At 35.4% G+C, this 17109-nt stretch overlaps 3 protein-coding genes across 3 annotated transcripts; 2 read left to right on the top strand and 1 right to left on the bottom strand.

Moving 5' to 3' along the window:
• The first annotated feature begins 182 nt into the window (after positions 1-182).
• On the top strand, positions 183-4005 carry LOC115958884 (pentatricopeptide repeat-containing protein At1g71490). Its single transcript, XM_031077142.1, has 2 exons — positions 183-343; positions 1177-4005. The coding sequence occupies exon 2, from the start codon at positions 1351-1353 to the stop codon at positions 3559-3561; it is 2211 nt and encodes a 736-aa protein (XP_030933002.1). The 5' UTR covers positions 183-343; positions 1177-1350; the 3' UTR covers positions 3562-4005.
• A 2325-nt stretch (positions 4006-6330) lies between these two features.
• LOC115959053 lies at positions 6331-12108 on the bottom strand. Its single transcript, XM_031077349.1, has 5 exons — positions 11609-12108; positions 9354-9468; positions 9161-9242; positions 7065-7116; positions 6331-6568 (listed from the first exon to the last, which is right to left on the bottom strand). The coding sequence occupies exons 1-5, from the start codon at positions 11984-11986 to the stop codon at positions 6506-6508; spliced, it is 690 nt and encodes a 229-aa protein (XP_030933209.1). The 5' UTR covers positions 11987-12108; the 3' UTR covers positions 6331-6505.
• A 793-nt stretch (positions 12109-12901) lies between these two features.
• LOC115960926 (pentatricopeptide repeat-containing protein At1g71460, chloroplastic) lies at positions 12902-15306 on the top strand. The gene has a single exon (XM_031079958.1). The coding sequence runs from the start codon at positions 13015-13017 to the stop codon at positions 15106-15108; it is 2094 nt and encodes a 697-aa protein (XP_030935818.1). The 5' UTR covers positions 12902-13014; the 3' UTR covers positions 15109-15306.
• Positions 15307-17109: the final 1803 nt, after the last annotated feature.

The following is a 17109-nucleotide window of genomic DNA, read 5'->3' as shown; positions in this document are numbered from 1 at the left end:
ATTTGAAATTATAAGGTGTCTATATATAAATTAATAATAATGAGACTGAGTTTCTCAAAAAAAAAAAAATAATAATAATAATGAGACTGAGAGGTTTGCTGTTTGCTACAAGTCGTTTAACTTTCACAAAAAAAAAAAAAAAAAATGAAGCTGAGGTCGTTTGAAACCCCTTGTTTTTGTTTTGGTTTTTTGAAACCCTTTTTGGCTAGCTGTAAAACCTCAGAAGTTCACAAAACCCTTTCTTGTCACTGATAAGCCGAGAAACCTCGCTGATACAAGGTTTCTGTCTGGTTCCCAAGAAACAGCAGGAAAACTAAGGAAGAAAGGATACAGGAAAACTAAGGTTTCTGACTTTCTGTCTGGTTGCTTTTGGTGTTTTCTCTTCTGGGTTTTGTTGCTTTTGGCTTACTTTGTAATGGGTTTGATTTGATTTTTGTTTTTTTTTTTTCATTGAGGTTTTGTTATGTGGGAAATGGGAATTTTTTTAGTTTTCGTTATGATGGGTTTTCACTGTTGGTGTACTTTTTGTAAGGTTAAGCTAGAGATTCCTATTTCATGTTTGTGTTATTGCCTCCTTTCTAATTCTGAAAGGGAAACTTTTTTTTTTATCTTCCTAATATTCTATATTATCTGGGAAAGAAATTTAGTTTTTGTTGGATGCTAGGAATCTTATTCTATTTGATTTTCAGAAAAGAACTAAGCTATGAAATGGGGTCTTATTTCACAGTCATTGTTGGCTCCTTATGAATTGCTTCCAACTATGTATATTTCTTTCCTAAGTTGATTTCATTTGTAACTCTTGCTCAGAAAACTTAGCACTGAAGTAAAATTAATTTAGGCATTTGTGTTTTCTGTCATTCTGGTCCCCGAGAAGAAGAAAAAGAGGTCAAAAGATTAGATTGACTAAGGCAAGTAGTTGTATTAGTGTAGTGTGAAGTAGTGAGTTTTGCATAACCAGTTCACAAAAAAATAAATTTGAGTTTTTATTTTTATTTTTTAAAGGTTTTACCTCCCAAACCAACATCATTTTCTTATCTACCCAAATGGGTAACACTTTGTATAGAATAGGGGGTTGCTATGGTATGTTTTTGGGCATATGTGGGAATTAGTGTGAAGAGTGCTTTCTCTAACACTCTAATGATTAATTCATAGCTTACGTTATCTCTGATTTTGTAGGGGAAATATTGCCTTCAGTCCATGATTGAATGAAGTAGTCTTTGATGTTAATAAGCAAAAATTGGGTCAGCTGAGAGCGGATTTTTCCAAGCCACATGTTGCGAATGTGGGTGAAGCCATGCGGTCAGTTCTCACTGACCATGCTATCATCGCACACACATACATTTATAGTGTATGCCGCCTACTCCATCTCGGTTTATCCCAAGGGGTATCTCTATATCTCAAATCCAGAAATACATTCCTAGAAAATGGAGACAAGGTATAGAACAATACAATAAGCCGTCCACAGCATGCAAATCAAATGATTCTGTCCCGGAAACAAACAGAAGCAGTGATGAATCTATGATTAATTCCCTTTTTACATCTCTCAAGGACTTTGCAAGCCAAGGCCACCTATCAAAAGCATTCAAATCCTTCTCTCTTATCCAGCTCCATGCCTCTTCTTCTTCTTCTTATGACCTTATCTTACATCCCATCTCTTTTCTTCTTCTATCTTGCACTAACCTTAAATCACTCCCACAAGGTCAACAGCTTCATGCTCAGATTATCTCCTTGGGTCTCGAAAAACACCCGATTTTGGTGCCCAAGCTTGTTACTTTTTACTCAAGTTTTGACCTCCTTGCTGAAGCCCGTACTATTACTGCGAATTCAAGTATTTTGCACCCTTTGCCTTGGAATTTGCTTATCTCTGCTTATGTTAGGAATAGGATTTTTGGGGAGGCTCTCTCTGCCTATAAAGAAATGGTGGATAAGGGGATTAGACCAGATAACTTTACTTACCCATCTGTTCTCAAGGCTTGTGGTGAAAAATTGGATTTGGGTTTTGGTAGGGAGGTTCATAATTCTATTAATGCTAGCTCTGCTGGGTGGAACTTGTTTGTACATAATGCCTTGGTCTCGATGTATGGGAGGATTGGGGAACTTGATGTTGCTCGAAGCTTGTTTGACAAAATGCCAGAAAAGGATGCTGTTTCTTGGAACACAATCATATCTGCTTATGCCTCCAGGGGAATGTGGGGGGAAGCATTTCAGCTTTTTGAAAGCATGAGAATTACAACTAATGAAGTGAATATCATAACTTGGAATACAATAGCTGGTGGGTGCTTGCGAACTGGAAACTTTAAGGGAGCACTTGACTTGCTTTCTCAGATGCGAACTTCTGGTGTTCTTTTGGATTCTGTGGCAATGCTTATTGGTTTGGGTGCATGTTCCCACACTGGGGCCATTAAACTGGGAAAAGAAATTCATGGTTCTGCAATTCGTAGCTGTTGTGATGAGTTTGATACTGTCAAGAATGCACTAATTACTATGTATTCTAGGTGCAAAGACCTAAGGCGTGCCTATATTTTGTTCCAATTGGTAGAAAATAAGAGCATAATTACTTGGAATTCCATGCTTTCTGGCTACAGCCACATGGATCAATCAGAGGAAGCATCATTCCTATTTAGAGAGATGTTGCTTTCTGGAATTGAACCAAGTTATGTGACAATTGCGAGTATTCTTCCCCTCTGCGCTCGAGTGGCAAATCTGCAACATGGGAAGGAGTTCCACTGCTACATTACAAAGCGTGAAGAGTTCAAGGACTATTTGCTTTTGTGGAATGCTCTTGTAGACATGTATGCAAGGTCAGGCAAAGTTTTAGAAGCCAAAAGAGTGTTTGATTCATTAAGCAAAAGGGATGAGGTGACTTATACTTCCTTGATTGCTGGATATGGAATACAGGGAGAGGGACAAGCTGCACTAAAAGTATTTGAAGAGATGGAAAGGTTCCAGATCAAACCAGACCATATAACCATGGTTGCGGTTCTATCAGCTTGTAGCCATTCTGGTCTTGTAATCCAAGGCCAGAGGCTGTTTGAAAAGATGCCTAGTGTTTATGGTTTAAGTCCTCAACTGGAGCATTACGCTTGCATGGTTGATCTATTTGGCAGGGCTGGTTTGTTGCACAAAGCAAAAGAAATTATCAAAACAATGCCTTACAGGCCAACTCCTGCCATGTGGGCTACTCTAATAGGAGCCTGTCGGATTTATGGAAATACAGAATTAGGGGAGTGGGCAGCTGAGAAACTGTTAGAAATGAGGCCTGAAAATTCAGGTTACTACGTCTTGATTGCTAATATGTATGCTGCTGATGGTCGTTGGAACATGCTAGCTGAGGTTAGGACTTCCATGAGGGATTTGGGTGTGAGGAAGGCTCCTGGCTGTGCTTGGATCGATGTGGGCTTGGGATTTTCGCCCTTTATGGTGGGCGACACATCAAACCCCCATGCAGAACAAATTTACACTCTATTGGATGGATTAAATGAGCTAATGAAAGATGTGGGATATGTAGCAAGTGCGGATTTTGGTTCAGAAGCAAATTTTGTGGAATATGATGAACAATAGAATTTATACTAAACAAAGGACTGCTAACATGTTTCAAATGGATTTAGATTGCCATTTAAAGAAGTACAGAAAGAACCACAATTGTTGAACTTATTTGAAGTGAAGATATTCTTTGTAGAAGGGGTTTACAGGGAGAATGTATGCTAAAGCAGCTAAACTCAGGAATCATAAACATTGGGGCTCAAAATTTGAGACCTTGGTTGCCCATGGCACTCTTTGAGAGTGACTTCTACCTTCTTTAGTTTGCTATATTAATTTTGCAGCAGATTTTGAGTTCATTGCTTCAGCGGCCTGTATTTTTATGGTTTCCAATTTTACCAAATTCCATTGCCCTTATTTGGGCAGAATTGATTAATGAAAACAGGTATGCATCTCTGAATTAATACAGCAGCATTTTTTGTTAGTGACCAAACTGATGGTACATTCATAATGTATCAGTATTGAATGGAGGATTCACATTTCTCATTGTAATTTTTAAAAACATACTTGAGTATAGACTTCACTTATCCAAAAAAATGTTTCTTCTTTGAGCTAAATTATAAATTTTTGTGATCAATACTGAAACGTCATCATTTAAATGTTGATGATACTTGTCCTTTTTTCCCCCACACTTAAATGCAAAGGAATCAGTTGACTAATTTGGACTAATTTATGCCTTTGGCATGTCTTCATGCAATCATTAGCATTTTAATACATAGAAGAGATTCTTGTCTGTGTGTGAAAAATCCTGTACAATTCTCCCTTAAATTCAAATAAGAGCATTTGAAGTAACTATCAAATGGCTCTAGTTGACTAAATCCTTGTACACATTTTCCCCCTTTTTTTCCACCATGCAAGTGTATTGTTCTGATAAACATCTTTCAAACAAAGAAATTGAAATAATTTTTCCATGTGTAAAGGTTGATGTAAACTTTGACTGTTTTTTTTTTCTCTCCCTTTATAATGAAAAATATTTTATTTTTGGCTTGACAGGATTTATGTCTTATAGGTCGCATTAAAGAATTTTCCAACAGAAAAACTAGGCTCTAAATTGGTTAGAAGGGTAATGATGAGAAGAGAAATGTAGTTTATAATAATACCTTCTCGTGTTTTGTAACAAAAGGAAGAATTTGCAAAATGAGTTTCAATTTAAAAGGATGTAGAAGAATGCCTCTGGATCAAAATCATCCACTTTGCCTTTTCAAACATAATAGTAGTGAATTTCTAGTCATGAACTTTTGGTTTCAGACTTTCAGCCACGGTTTTGGTTAGTCTGAATGAGAAAGTCAGGGGGAATTTGCAGACTAATAGTGTGAAGGGGTTGTATATAGTAAGTTAACTATTGTTTGAAAGGATTATGGAAAATAGCATCTCAAGTTTCTAAAACTTGAGATTGATGACGAAAATTGACGCTTTCAAACTCAAGTTTTACTGCTGCCGTGTGCCGATTTAGCCACATAGATCTCGAGTCTATAAGACTTGAGTTCTAAAAACCAAAACCGAGTCTTACAAACTCGATTTTTGTCGGACTTGAAGAAAAACAAAACCTGAAGAACGCAGCGCCGAAGAAGACGATCTGGTTGGAGAAGAAGGAAGAAGAACAGAGCGATCTGGGTGGGCGATCTGGTGCTGGTGGACGATTTGATCTTCAACGACTGGGTGGATGATCTGATCTTCGGCGACTGGGTGGACGAAGAGACGAAGAACAGAGCAAGAACGCTGGAGCTCCGATTGGACGCAATCTGGTGCTGGTGTTCTTCTTCTCTGTGTTTTCTTCTTCTGTTTTTTCTTTTTCTCCGTGGATCTGTTCGTCTTCATGTACGAGTATCCCCTGGAACTCAAGTCTCTGAGACTCGAGTTCCATGTGGAATTTTCGTCTACATCGTTAAGTTAGAAGTCTGGAACTCGAGTTTTAAAAAGTCGAGATGCTAGTTTTCCACTTTCTTTCTCGGCTGGTCAATTAACAAAATTCTTCTAATAATAAAGTTAAATGGAAAAAAAATTTGAGAAAGTCATTTTGTTATCATCAAAGTGGTGAAGTTTGGAATTGTCCAAAATCTTCTTTGTGACTTTGAGCATCGTGGTAATTTTAGCTTTCTCTTTGCCCATTCATGGCTATGGCGCTGATGACAACTCTGTGAGATAGCTCATGTGACGTTATAGAAAGAGTTATTACTGCGAGATTTTTTTGGTCATTTCGGCTTTCTCTTGCATGAGCAACCTGATCTGGTATAAATGAAGATTGCATGTAAGGTGTATCCTATTCTTTTTGATATTTTGAACGTTTTAACTCTCAGTCAAAATGGATTTATGGCACAAATGAAGCAGCTGGTTTGGCCAAAATAGCTTCAAAAGCCAACATGAACATGAGCTGGTCGAATTGTCAATGGCTCTAAGGTCCTTCTGTAAACTGATGGATGAGTCTGTATCTTTTTAAAATTTTCTCTTGTTATCTACTATTAAAACTAAAATAAAATTTTGAAAAAATGAAGGAAAAAAAAAAAAAAAAAAAACTATAAGTTTTCACTATGTTCTATTCTACAGGCATCTTCTACCATGGCATCCATGTTTATTTATTTTTGCTGAATGTAAGTAGGGGATTTGACCCCAAGTTTTTGAACCCACAGAAGAGGCCCAATGGCATTAATCAAGTTATTTAGCTATGATCTTTTTCTTGGTGTTTAATGTGTTCTATGTAAGAAAAACATTGTGGCTTTAAAATACAGCATGTGACCACAAAGTGCATAGCTCACCAGAAATATTTTACTGTAATGATATAAATGAAGAAACTGATCACCAAATATGTTGTTGCATATTAAATTAACAGCGTAGTAAAGAATACAGTGTGGTTGGGGGCAGATTTAACTATACATTTGAACCTAAAATTTAAATCTTTTTATCAAATTTAAATAACCCTATAATCATTTCTATTAAAGATGAAAAAATAATTGCTTGATAGCTGCTATCATAGCCGGTCTGCCAGCTGAGGAAATTGCTGCAGAAGCCAAGTTACACCTCTGATAATCACCTGCACACATACAGTAATTTGATTAGAAGGACAAAATGTATGCATAAGCATAATAACTGAATCAATACAATTTTAAATTTTTATCCATCAATGCAAAATTTATTTTTTATATCAGTTGGTTCCTAGGAAGACCATCAGAAAATTGAAATATATGGGTTATCAGGGAAAAAAATTAGTGTATCAGAGGTGAGATACAATAAGTTTCTTTCCAAATTCATGCAATCTCAACACCAACTTAGTGGATTTAAGCAAGGGCTGAAACAGACCAATGCATACTCAAGTTCAACCAAAATAATTTTTAGATTTTAGGGGTAATATGAGGATATGAAGGAAAGCATTCACGCATGCATGTGCACCCAGACAGAGTAGTATTCTGACATTTTATTTTTATCTCTCTTCTAATTTTTTTCCTTGTTTTCCAGTCTATCTCTGGACATGTGTATTATTTCCTGACATCTAAAGGGCAAAAAATGTGTGTGATGGCTAATTTACATACCAAAGCTGCTTCCCCAGGTTTGATTGCAGGTTCTACAACATCTCGTCCATAACTGTATTTTGAAAAAAGCAAGATTAGTCTCACAACACAATCTATGCAATCTTTGCAGTGCATGGTGCAAATATGTTATAAGCATCTTATGAACTAAATAAACACGAATTCTTTTAGATGAGGTTTTATAGAGTACGCTAGCAGTTTCTGATCGAAACAAGTTTCCTAGTAGAGAATTGCTCCATATATAATAAGCAGTTTGTTGGAGAATTTTATATTACCAACAAAAAATTGGGATATAATCTTCGTAATTAACCATAAATCTACCTCTTATTGTCTATCCTTTACATTTTGCTTCCTCATGGTAAGCACTAAAAGTCTAAAGTAATGATTAATGAAGGAACAACAAGAGGGAATTGTCAGTGGGCTGGCAGAGCTAACCTGATCCTGTTTTCAATTTCTCATTCAAATGAAAGATATGCACCCTTGAAATTAAAGTGGAAAATCACAGCAAGACCATATCGGTAAGAAGTATGTAAAGCATGGCTTCAAATGGCCAAGAGAGACTATATGATTAAAATAACCAGTTGTACAATATGATTAAAGGACAAAGTTTAGTTATAAAATTAGTTGTAGCCTAAGGCTACAACCTTAATAAAATAAACATTACTACATATTTTGAAAATATAACCGTTGAATTGTATGTTTTTTACGCTTTTAATATACATTTCAAATTTTGTGTCAATTGGATATTATTTATTATATGATCTATAAGCTTATATTTTATGCATAATTTTAAATTACAAAAACTTGCAATTTAAATAATTTATTGAGATCTTTAATTTTTAAGAAATTTTGCAAGCATGGAGAATATAAGAAGAAGATGTAATCCAATGGTGGACTTGTCAAAATTCACCCTCAATAAAAAGATATTGAGTAAAATTGTAGCCTAAATTTACAACCAATTTTGTAACTAAACTTTGTTTATAATTAAAAAACATATCTTAAGGCATACACCATTTAACTTTAAGCAGTTGTGGTTAATCAGTGATTTTTCCCAATAGAAAGTCCTATTTATTTATTACTGAATGGACCATAGACTAACTCCCTTTTATTTGGGAGTATTGAATTCCTCCATAAATATGTAAGTTATCATCTTAATTTACTATTTAAGTATTGAAGAAAAGGGCCTCATTGTATGATTGGCATCTTGGATGACAAGGTATTGCATTTCAAGGGTTTCTTCTCTTTAAAATCTTTGGTCTTTCAGGAAGGAACAGGAGCAGCAAGGCTTAACATAATGGAGATTCTTATCATTGATTTGGTGGCACCATGGAGTCCAACATACTAAAGTTATACCAAAAAGGACATGAGCAATGGACCCTATGTTGGCTAAGGGTGAGAAGGTGCTCCTTTTGCCAGGTTGGAGCTGGTGAGGTTAAAGCAGAACCTCTAGTCTGAGGTTGTCCAATCATTATGTCTCAGGTAGGTTAACTCAATGCCATATTCTGCAAATTTGTCCAAAACTAATAGTACAATCATCATGAATATAAAGAATCTATCATGTTGAAATGGTAGTTATAAAAATATGTTCAATTGGGTTTTCAAAAAGAATTAGCCAAGTAATCTAATGATTACCACATCCAAATAAAGAAATCAGGGTGGAATGGAATTTTTATCTAATTTAGATAAAAATAAATAAATTATAGGACAAGTATTACCTTTTGGACTGAGATTAAACATGCCAACTTGTAAGGTCAGGCACTAGGCTGCTAGCACATGATGCAAGTTCTTTTATTCTTAAATTGAAAATTTATTTGTATTTACATCAGGATTAAGCAAGTTTTGATGTTTTGATAGCTCCCATTTGCATCATCTCAAAGATATATACAAAGTGAAGAAACATTGGACTCTCACAATCAATTATGTTTCAACCCAGAATTCAAATTATTTTCTTTTTGTGGAACCAAATTGTGATTGCAAACAATACCCTTATTTAAGGGTTAACGAAATTCTCTTAAGGCAGATTCTTTCAACTAGGGTTAGATAATCCATTGCAGATAGTATATAGTGTACTACATACTCAACATTAAAATATCACTTACATTATTTGTCTCTTTTTATTCACGACCTCCAATCGATAAAAGCTGCATCCTTTGCTAAAAGGAAAAGGCCTCTTCCTCCAATCTGAAGTTATTTCCCACATTAATCAGGTTGAAAATAAAAAAAATCTAAAGAGGTAACTGATACTTACTGGGATGAAAGAAGGTAAAAAGCATAGGATATTTTTCAACATACCTAAATGCCATGTCACTCCAACTGCTGAGGAATCCTCAGTAGACAAATCATCAATAACAAATTGGAGGTCTATGGAGGTGGAATCAGTGAATTTTTTGAAGAACTGCAGGATTTCCTACATATTGAATCAAACTATGTTTAGAGAAGGGAAGAGATACATAAATGAAACAGAGGGATGTTTTTACCACTTTTTTTTTTTTTTTTTTTTTTTTTTTTTCCATATAGTCATATTCATGCTGTATCAAGTTGCTGAGGTTTTCAATGATTCAAATTGGTCTAAAGATTGTATCTTTAGGTTGATAAATCAGATTAGAAATTTTTATGAGTGATTCCTTTGAAAAATGTCCAATTTAGAATCCTGCAATAAGAAACCCAGGAGAGAGGAGGTGTTTCTCTTTTGCCCTATCTCATTAACTGTTACCACCAAACAAAATCTATTGAAGAAAACATCTTCCCTGCTGTTACTTTATTCCCCTCCACCATGTGAACGAACACTAGTAATTCTCAGAGACATCATTGACTTTTAATATGCTTCCTTATCAACAAACTCAAATCCACTTCATGAAATTCAAAGGGTGCTAAAGTCACATGAATCTATATAATAAAAAAAATAAAGGGAGTGATGAAACAATATGAGAATGTCAGTTTAATAAGCTCCTGAAAGACATTCTTATACTTCATTGAAAGTTATGAATTCTAAAATATTTAAATTATACATGAGGATATTATCATAGATCGTGGTTTTCTAGAATACCATGGACTACCATAATTTTGTATACCAAGGGCTACCATGTCTTTAGTGTTACCATACTAAAGTTAATGTACATTAGATCCATTGTAACACATATTCAGTATAGCTGCTTAGATTCGGCTGTGGAGATGAACCATTAGGCCAAACCATGTTAATTATCTTACTTCTTTCTCTCTATACATCATTCACACAGTTGCCTGCAATGAGTTCTTCCACGGAGACCAAATCGTGGACATTGATTCCCTTGTAGAAGTTCCTCACAATATATGCAGCAGACTGTATGACATCCTCATCATCATCACCATGTGTTGTAGTTATTGTTCTTGGTGATGAGACCCTATTAAAAGTCAGTGACACCCTCCTTCTTCTACTTCTTGTGTTAGGAGAAGTACTACAAGGAGTAATGAAACTGGGAGTGGCTTTGTTATAGAAGATATACGAGATGAAGCAGGTTCATCTGCATGGTTGATAGATATGGCGAATTTATGTACCTCAAATAGACACAGAAACTGCCTATTTAGGATATTGGAGAACAAAATGTAGGATTGGTATTTTGGATATATAGAAGCAAAAGTCAAAGAAAGCATTATCAGTATGATAGGAACTAGGAAGAATTCTTGAATTATATTGTTCATTCTTTCTTGGAAAAAATAGGCGCATTTTACCATAAAGGACTAGAAAAGGATATGTGACTTAATTATCATGGACCAGTTAGTGTTCAGTTTGCTTATCCTAATAGCTCCTAATCATATTAGAATTGGGATAGATCCATCTTTCACAATAGGACAATCAACACGACTCAAAAAAAAAAACAGAGAGTGGAGAATCAATACTCAAAACTAAAGTGATGACTTTAGACCTGGAAACATTCAGTCTAAATTATTATATTTTGGACACCAAGTTGAAGTCCAAGTTGGGGTGGACTAAGGTTTGGCCTGATTTTCCCCTGATCATAAAACACCATACCAATATACATTTTGTTCTAACATGATTTAATACTTAAATCATTTTTCTTCATATATGGATGCTCGTTTGGTTACACTTGTCCTCAGTTTTTTTGACTAGATACAACTTTTTTACGAGAATTACATACAGCCTTTTCAATTGTTTAAAGACAAGGTTTTGTTAACTGAGTATCCTAAAAATATGGATTAAGAAAAGATTAAATGTTCAAAATCATGAATTACAATTTAAGGGGAAGAGGGTGGATCCGTTAACAAAAAGGGAGATTTCGGCAAATTTTAGATACAATTTCCTAGTAGCTTAGCTTGAGTTTTTCAATTAAATTTAACCATTTGATTGTTTTGATCAATAAATCATATATTTACTATTTGTACTACATTAAGCAATGCAGCCCCTAAAGAATTTTATTGTATCATTGTATTGTAGTTTTGCCTATACGAGTAAATATACTAACGTAAAATATCCACATACAATTATACATACGCATGCGTGGCAGTGTGTGTGACATTTGAAGAAAAATAGGTTGAGAAATGTGGTGTACCTTGCGACCAACAAAAGGAGTTGCAAAGATAAGGTCCTCGTACACGCAGTTACTGGCAATGAGGTCCTCCACGGAGGCCAAGTCGCGGCCATTGATTCCATCATAGAATTTTCTCACAACTTCCTCGGCAGATTCTACAACAACATCCTCGTCATCATCAACAACATTTACCTTCGTTGTTGTTGTTGTTGTTGGGATTGATGCAGTAGCAACCTTTGTTTCATCTGAGGATGAGACTCTTGTAACAGTTCGTGGTACCCATCTTCCTCTACTGCCTCTTGTGTTAGAAGAAGTACTTGGAATGATGAAATTTTGAAGAGTGGCTTTGTTAGTGGTGAAGTGAAGGAGAGGAGGTGAAGGAGAAATGAGAGAAAGCATTGTTTTGGTGGGGTTTGTTTTTTTAAGGCTTTAAGTTTAAGCACTTCTGACACTTCTCAGCCAGACACATAGTACCTGCCTAGATTATTCGGGAACATAGTCTTGGATTTGATTTGGTATATTCGTGTGGAAGAGTAAGTGAAACATTGTCCACTTACTTTTTAAAGCTTTTATTTTTCAAGGTTATAAACAACAAATCTCATAAAATTTTCATAATTTGTTGAGTTTAGCATATTATAAATTTATAATTAGTGTAACATCAATTTTTACATATCATTTTTATTGTAAATCAATCACAATTTATAAATTCTAAGAATTTGTTTAGTGGTTGACCTTTATTCTCCTCGTCACAAAAACTTGAGTTTGAGTCACTAATAGCACTTGAGGATATAAGTCCATACGCATAACGAGTTTATCTTACTGGGTAAGAAGTGACTAGTCTCACAATTTTACCTTATATACATAAGAACTTGTCGTTATCAAATTGTGAAATTTTTTATATAATTAAAATTATGATAAGATTTAAAGTTATGATTTCATTTTTATGGTAACAAGCAGAGCTAAGTAAACCTTGAAAGTGATTAAAAAAAAAAAAAAACTGCCCAAATTCCATTCTCTCCCATAGTCAAGCCCCATTATCATCTTTAAGCTTCTATAAAAATTCATTCTTCTTCTAAATGATTGCATAAATGTTTTAGAATTCTTATCACCTTCTGTAAGCCACAAATTTGCACAATTTCAGTTTTTCAAATCAATTCTTCACCTTAGAGCTCTTGAATTTTATTCATGAGGTCTTTCACTTTGGAATTGACAAAATCCAAAGCTTTATTAATTTAGTTTAAAAACTAGGATTTTATTCGTTGAAAAGCAAAAACTCCCAAAACTTAAAAAACTATGTCAAGTGCCATATCCAAATAAAATATTTGGCTTGAAGCGCCTAGGCCCTTACAAGCAACCAAACCCAATTTCTACTGTTCTCTCCAAACCAATCAAACTCAGTGATTTTGTGAACCCCAAAAGACAAACCCATGGAAGTTACACTTCCATGGACTCTACATCTCCACCCAAATCCCTTCACTAACTACACCCACAACAGAAACTCCCACTTCTTCAAAACCAAAGCCTCAGCAAAATCCCCAGTACCAATCCAAACCCATAACCAAAAACCACCACCATCAAACACCCACCAACAACAACGCAAAAAAACATCCAAATTTCCATCCAAAAAGCCACCACCATTTTCACAAAAAGATGCATTCCCAGAATCTTTACCACTCCACACCAAAAACCCATATGCCATTTACAAAGACATCCAAAGATTTGCTAAGCAAAACAAGCTCAAACAAGCATTTGCCATATTGGACTACTTGGACCAACAAGGTATACCTGTTAACCCCACCACTTTTTCTTCTCTTATTACTGCTTGTGTTCGAACCAAATCCTTAACCGAAGGGAAACAAGTTCACACTCATATAAGGATTAATGGGCTTGAAAATAACGAGTTTTTACGAACAAAACTTGTGAATATGTACACGGCTTGTGGGTCGATTGAAGATGCACACCAACTGTTTGATGAATGTTCTAGTAAGAATGTGTATTCGTGGAATGCCTTGCTTAGAGGGAGTGTGTTATCGGGTAGGCGGCGATATCGTGATGTGCTTTCGACTTATACTGAAATGAGGGAATTAGGGGTCGGATTGAATGTTTATTCTTTTTCTAATGTCATCAAGAGTTTCGCCGGTGCATCTGCGCTTTGGCAAGGTTTAAAGACTCATGCCCTTTTGATAAAGAATGGTTTTTTTGATAGTTCAATTCTTGGGACGAGTTTGGTTGATATGTACTTTAAATGTGGAAAGATTAAGCTTGCGCGTCGCGTTTTTGAAGAGATTGGGGAGAGGGATGTTGTGGTGTGGGGAGCGATGATTGCGGGTTTTGCACACAACAGGTTGCAAAAGGAAGCTTTGGAGTATGTGAGGAGAATGGTAGAAGAAGGGATAAGGCCAAACTCGGTTATACTGACTACAATACTTCCTGTTATTGGAGAAGTTTGGGCACATAAATTAGGCCGAGAAGTTCATGCTTATGTGTTGAAGATGAAGAGTTACTCGAGGCAGATTTTCATTCAGTCTGCCTTGATTGACATGTATTGTAAGTGTGGGGACATGGGATCAGGGAGGCAGGTGTTTTATGCATCAATGGAGAGGAATACTATTTGTTGGACTGCTTTGATGTCAGGTTATGCCTCAAATGGGAGGCTCGAGCAGGCTTTGAGATCAATAATTTGGATGCAGCAGGAAGGGTTTAAGCCTGATATTGTCACAGTTGCCACTGTTCTTCCAGTTTGTGCAGAGTTGAGGGCTCTGACTCAAGGGAAGGAGATTCATGCTTATGCTTTGAAGAATTGGTTCCTACCTAATGTATCTATTGTTTCCTCTTTGATGATAATGTACTCAAAGTGTGGCCTGTTGAAGTATTCTTTAAAATTGTTTGATGGTATGGAACAGAGGAATGTGATCTTGTGGACAGCCATGATTGATTCATATGTAGAACATGGGCATCTAAATGAAGCACTTGTTGTGTTTAGGTCAATGCAGTTGTCAAAACACAGGCCAGATTCAGTTACGATAGCTAGGATATTGAGTGTTTGTGGTGAACTTAAAAGTTTGAAGCTTGGGAAGGAGGTACATGGACAAGTCTTGAAGAAGAATTTTGAGTGTACCCATTTTGTCTCTGCTGCAGTTGTGAAGTTGTATGGGAGTTGTGGAGCAATTGGTCATGCAAAGTCAGTTTTTGATGCAATCCCCATTAAGGGAGTAATGACATGGACTGCAATTATAGAGGCATATGGATATAATAACCAGTGTCAAGATGCAATTGCTCAGTTTGATCAGATGAGATTGGGTGGTTTTACTCCAAACCATTTCACTTTCAAAGTGGTTCTATCTATTTGTGATCATGCTGGATTTGTGGATGATGCTTGCAGGATATTTAATATAATGCATCATAGATATAAAATAAAGGCATCTGAAGATCATTACTCTATAATCATTGGACTTCTCAACCGTTTTGGTCACATTGAGGAAGCTCAAAGATTTGTACAGATGAGTTCTTCCTCATCATAACAAAGAGGCAATGAAATCTTTACTCTTCTTCTGTAGGTTCATTAAGTTCGTTGATGAAACATGCTCATGAATAGCCAATAACTCAGTAATGTGGAAATGTATAGACCTGTTGTAACTTAATGCATCTCATTAAAACTATCTGTAAGGATTTGTATATTTTGATGGCGAATGAGAAAAGTTGACAGTGAAATTCCTGAACTTATATTTGGATATAAGAAATTTTTTTTGTTTCCTAGTCATGGTGACAGTGGCATGTATTAATAGTTTTATATGTTTGTATAGATCATAGGCTGTGGAGTGTGGATGCTTATTTAGGAGCCCAGTTTACAGATATGGGAACTCTTCTTGAACCAAATACTCTTGTGCTCACAGTAGTTGGAGTTTGGATTTGTTGATTAGCTTTTACTAATAAGCTACCAGAAACCTTTTTTTTTTTTTGGGATGAAAGAACTACCAGAAACCTTATTATGAGCTGAAGCAAGATATCATTTATATTTTTTGGAAAAAGAATTAAACAAACAAACCCAATACAGGATCAACACACTATATATTGTTGAAAATATATCATAGTTTTTTCTTTTCTTTTCCTACACACTGTGATTGTGCCAGGACTTGTTTTTTACTTCTTTACGTCTATGGCTGAGTGCAATTTTAAATTTTTTTGTGTCGGTTAATTCAGCTTAGGGGTGTGCATGGGTCGGGTTGAGGGGATTTTTTGACCCAACCTACCATGGTGGGTCAAAAAAAATTCAACCTAACCCAACCCAACCCAATCCAACCCAACCCACATGGGTCGGGTTGAGTCAGGGTTGAACCCATGGGTTTGACAAATTTTTTTAATTATTATTATTAAATTGAGTAGAAAAAAATATAAATATTAATATATTAAAAAAACCGAAAGATTAGTATTAATGTAACTCCTTAAATGCAAACAATACTAATAACTAAACAACAATGGTAATTTATTAGGATTTGTGTCAACTAATTAGTTTTTATATAAGATAGGAAGAATTGGTTATTTAAAAAAATTTATTAATTATATAATATTATATATATATATATATATTAAATTAGTATTAGTAGGAGGAACTGAGGAAATGCTACTCTAAAACTGGTTTTTTTTTAATTTAAATTATTAAATATATATATAATATATATATATATATAAGTGCCCTACAATTGATTTAAAAAAAAATTATTATATGGGTGGGCTGGGTCGGGTTTGGTGGGTTTGTAATTTTATGACCCAAACCCAACTCGATCCGCTATAAGTTTTTTTTTGTAACCCAACCCAGCCCACCAAGCCTTTAAAACTGACCCAACCTGGCGGGTTGGGTCGGATTTGATAGGTCGGTGGGTTTTCTGCACACCCCTTCAGCTAGAAAAATCGGTGTTGTATCAGAGAGCTAAATGGCTCCCTAAAAACTAATTCTAAAAGACCTGAGAACATTTTTTTTTTTTGGGTTGCTTTAGTCATTGAAACAAACACATTACAAAGGGAGATCCCAAGAAACCAGCGAAACCTCCCTGCTGCAGTTACCAAAATACATAACTAACTATAAAACCAAAGCAAGCCAAAACAAATGGGCAAAGCAAAACACACTAACAACTAAACAAAACGTCTATAAGGTATCCAAACTAGCACCTTCAGCACAGTAACACATAGACAATACTATAGCACTTTGGCAAAAGCACAGCATCACAAGATTTCTAGAATCAAATTAAAATACTACTTGTATCAACCCCCCAATTACAACAAATGGTAGCATTTAAAACTGACTTCTTGAACTTGGTTTTAAACTCCAGCCTAGCTTTGACATCTTTTTTTTTTTTTTTTTAATATAAGATAGAAATTCTATTCTAGTCTAATCTAAATGTATGTGTGTGAAGCTCCATAATGGAGACTTGAACCCCAATCCTTGGTCCCAACAAATATTTACACTTGTGGAGTGACTATCATACCAAAGGTATGCAGTGGTGCTTTGTAACATCCTTAATGAT

This window comes from Quercus lobata, chromosome 9 (genome assembly GCF_001633185.2).
Source record: "Quercus lobata isolate SW786 chromosome 9, ValleyOak3.0 Primary Assembly, whole genome shotgun sequence".
NCBI lineage: Eukaryota > Viridiplantae > Streptophyta > Magnoliopsida > Fagales > Fagaceae > Quercus > Quercus lobata.
The sequence above is the reverse complement of the archived record's forward strand: the minus strand, read 5'-3'. Positions and strand labels throughout refer to the sequence as shown.

Coding starts and splice junctions, on each gene's coding strand:
- LOC115958884 (XM_031077142.1), top strand. CDS start 1,351: ATGCCGCCTACTCCATCTCGGTTTATCCCAAGGGGTATCTCTATATCT.
- LOC115959053 (XM_031077349.1), bottom strand. CDS start 11,986: ATGCTTTCTCTCATTTCTCCTTCACCTCCTCTCCTTCACTTCACCACT. Junction 9,243..9,353: donor TGGAGTGACATGGCATTTAG/GTATGTTGAAAA, acceptor AAATAACTTCAG/ATTGGAGGAAGAGGCCTTTT. Junction 6,569..7,064: donor AACCTGGGGAAGCAGCTTTG/GTATGTAAATTA, acceptor GTATGTGTGCAG/GTGATTATCAGAGGTGTAAC.
- LOC115960926 (XM_031079958.1), top strand. CDS start 13,015: ATGGAAGTTACACTTCCATGGACTCTACATCTCCACCCAAATCCCTTC.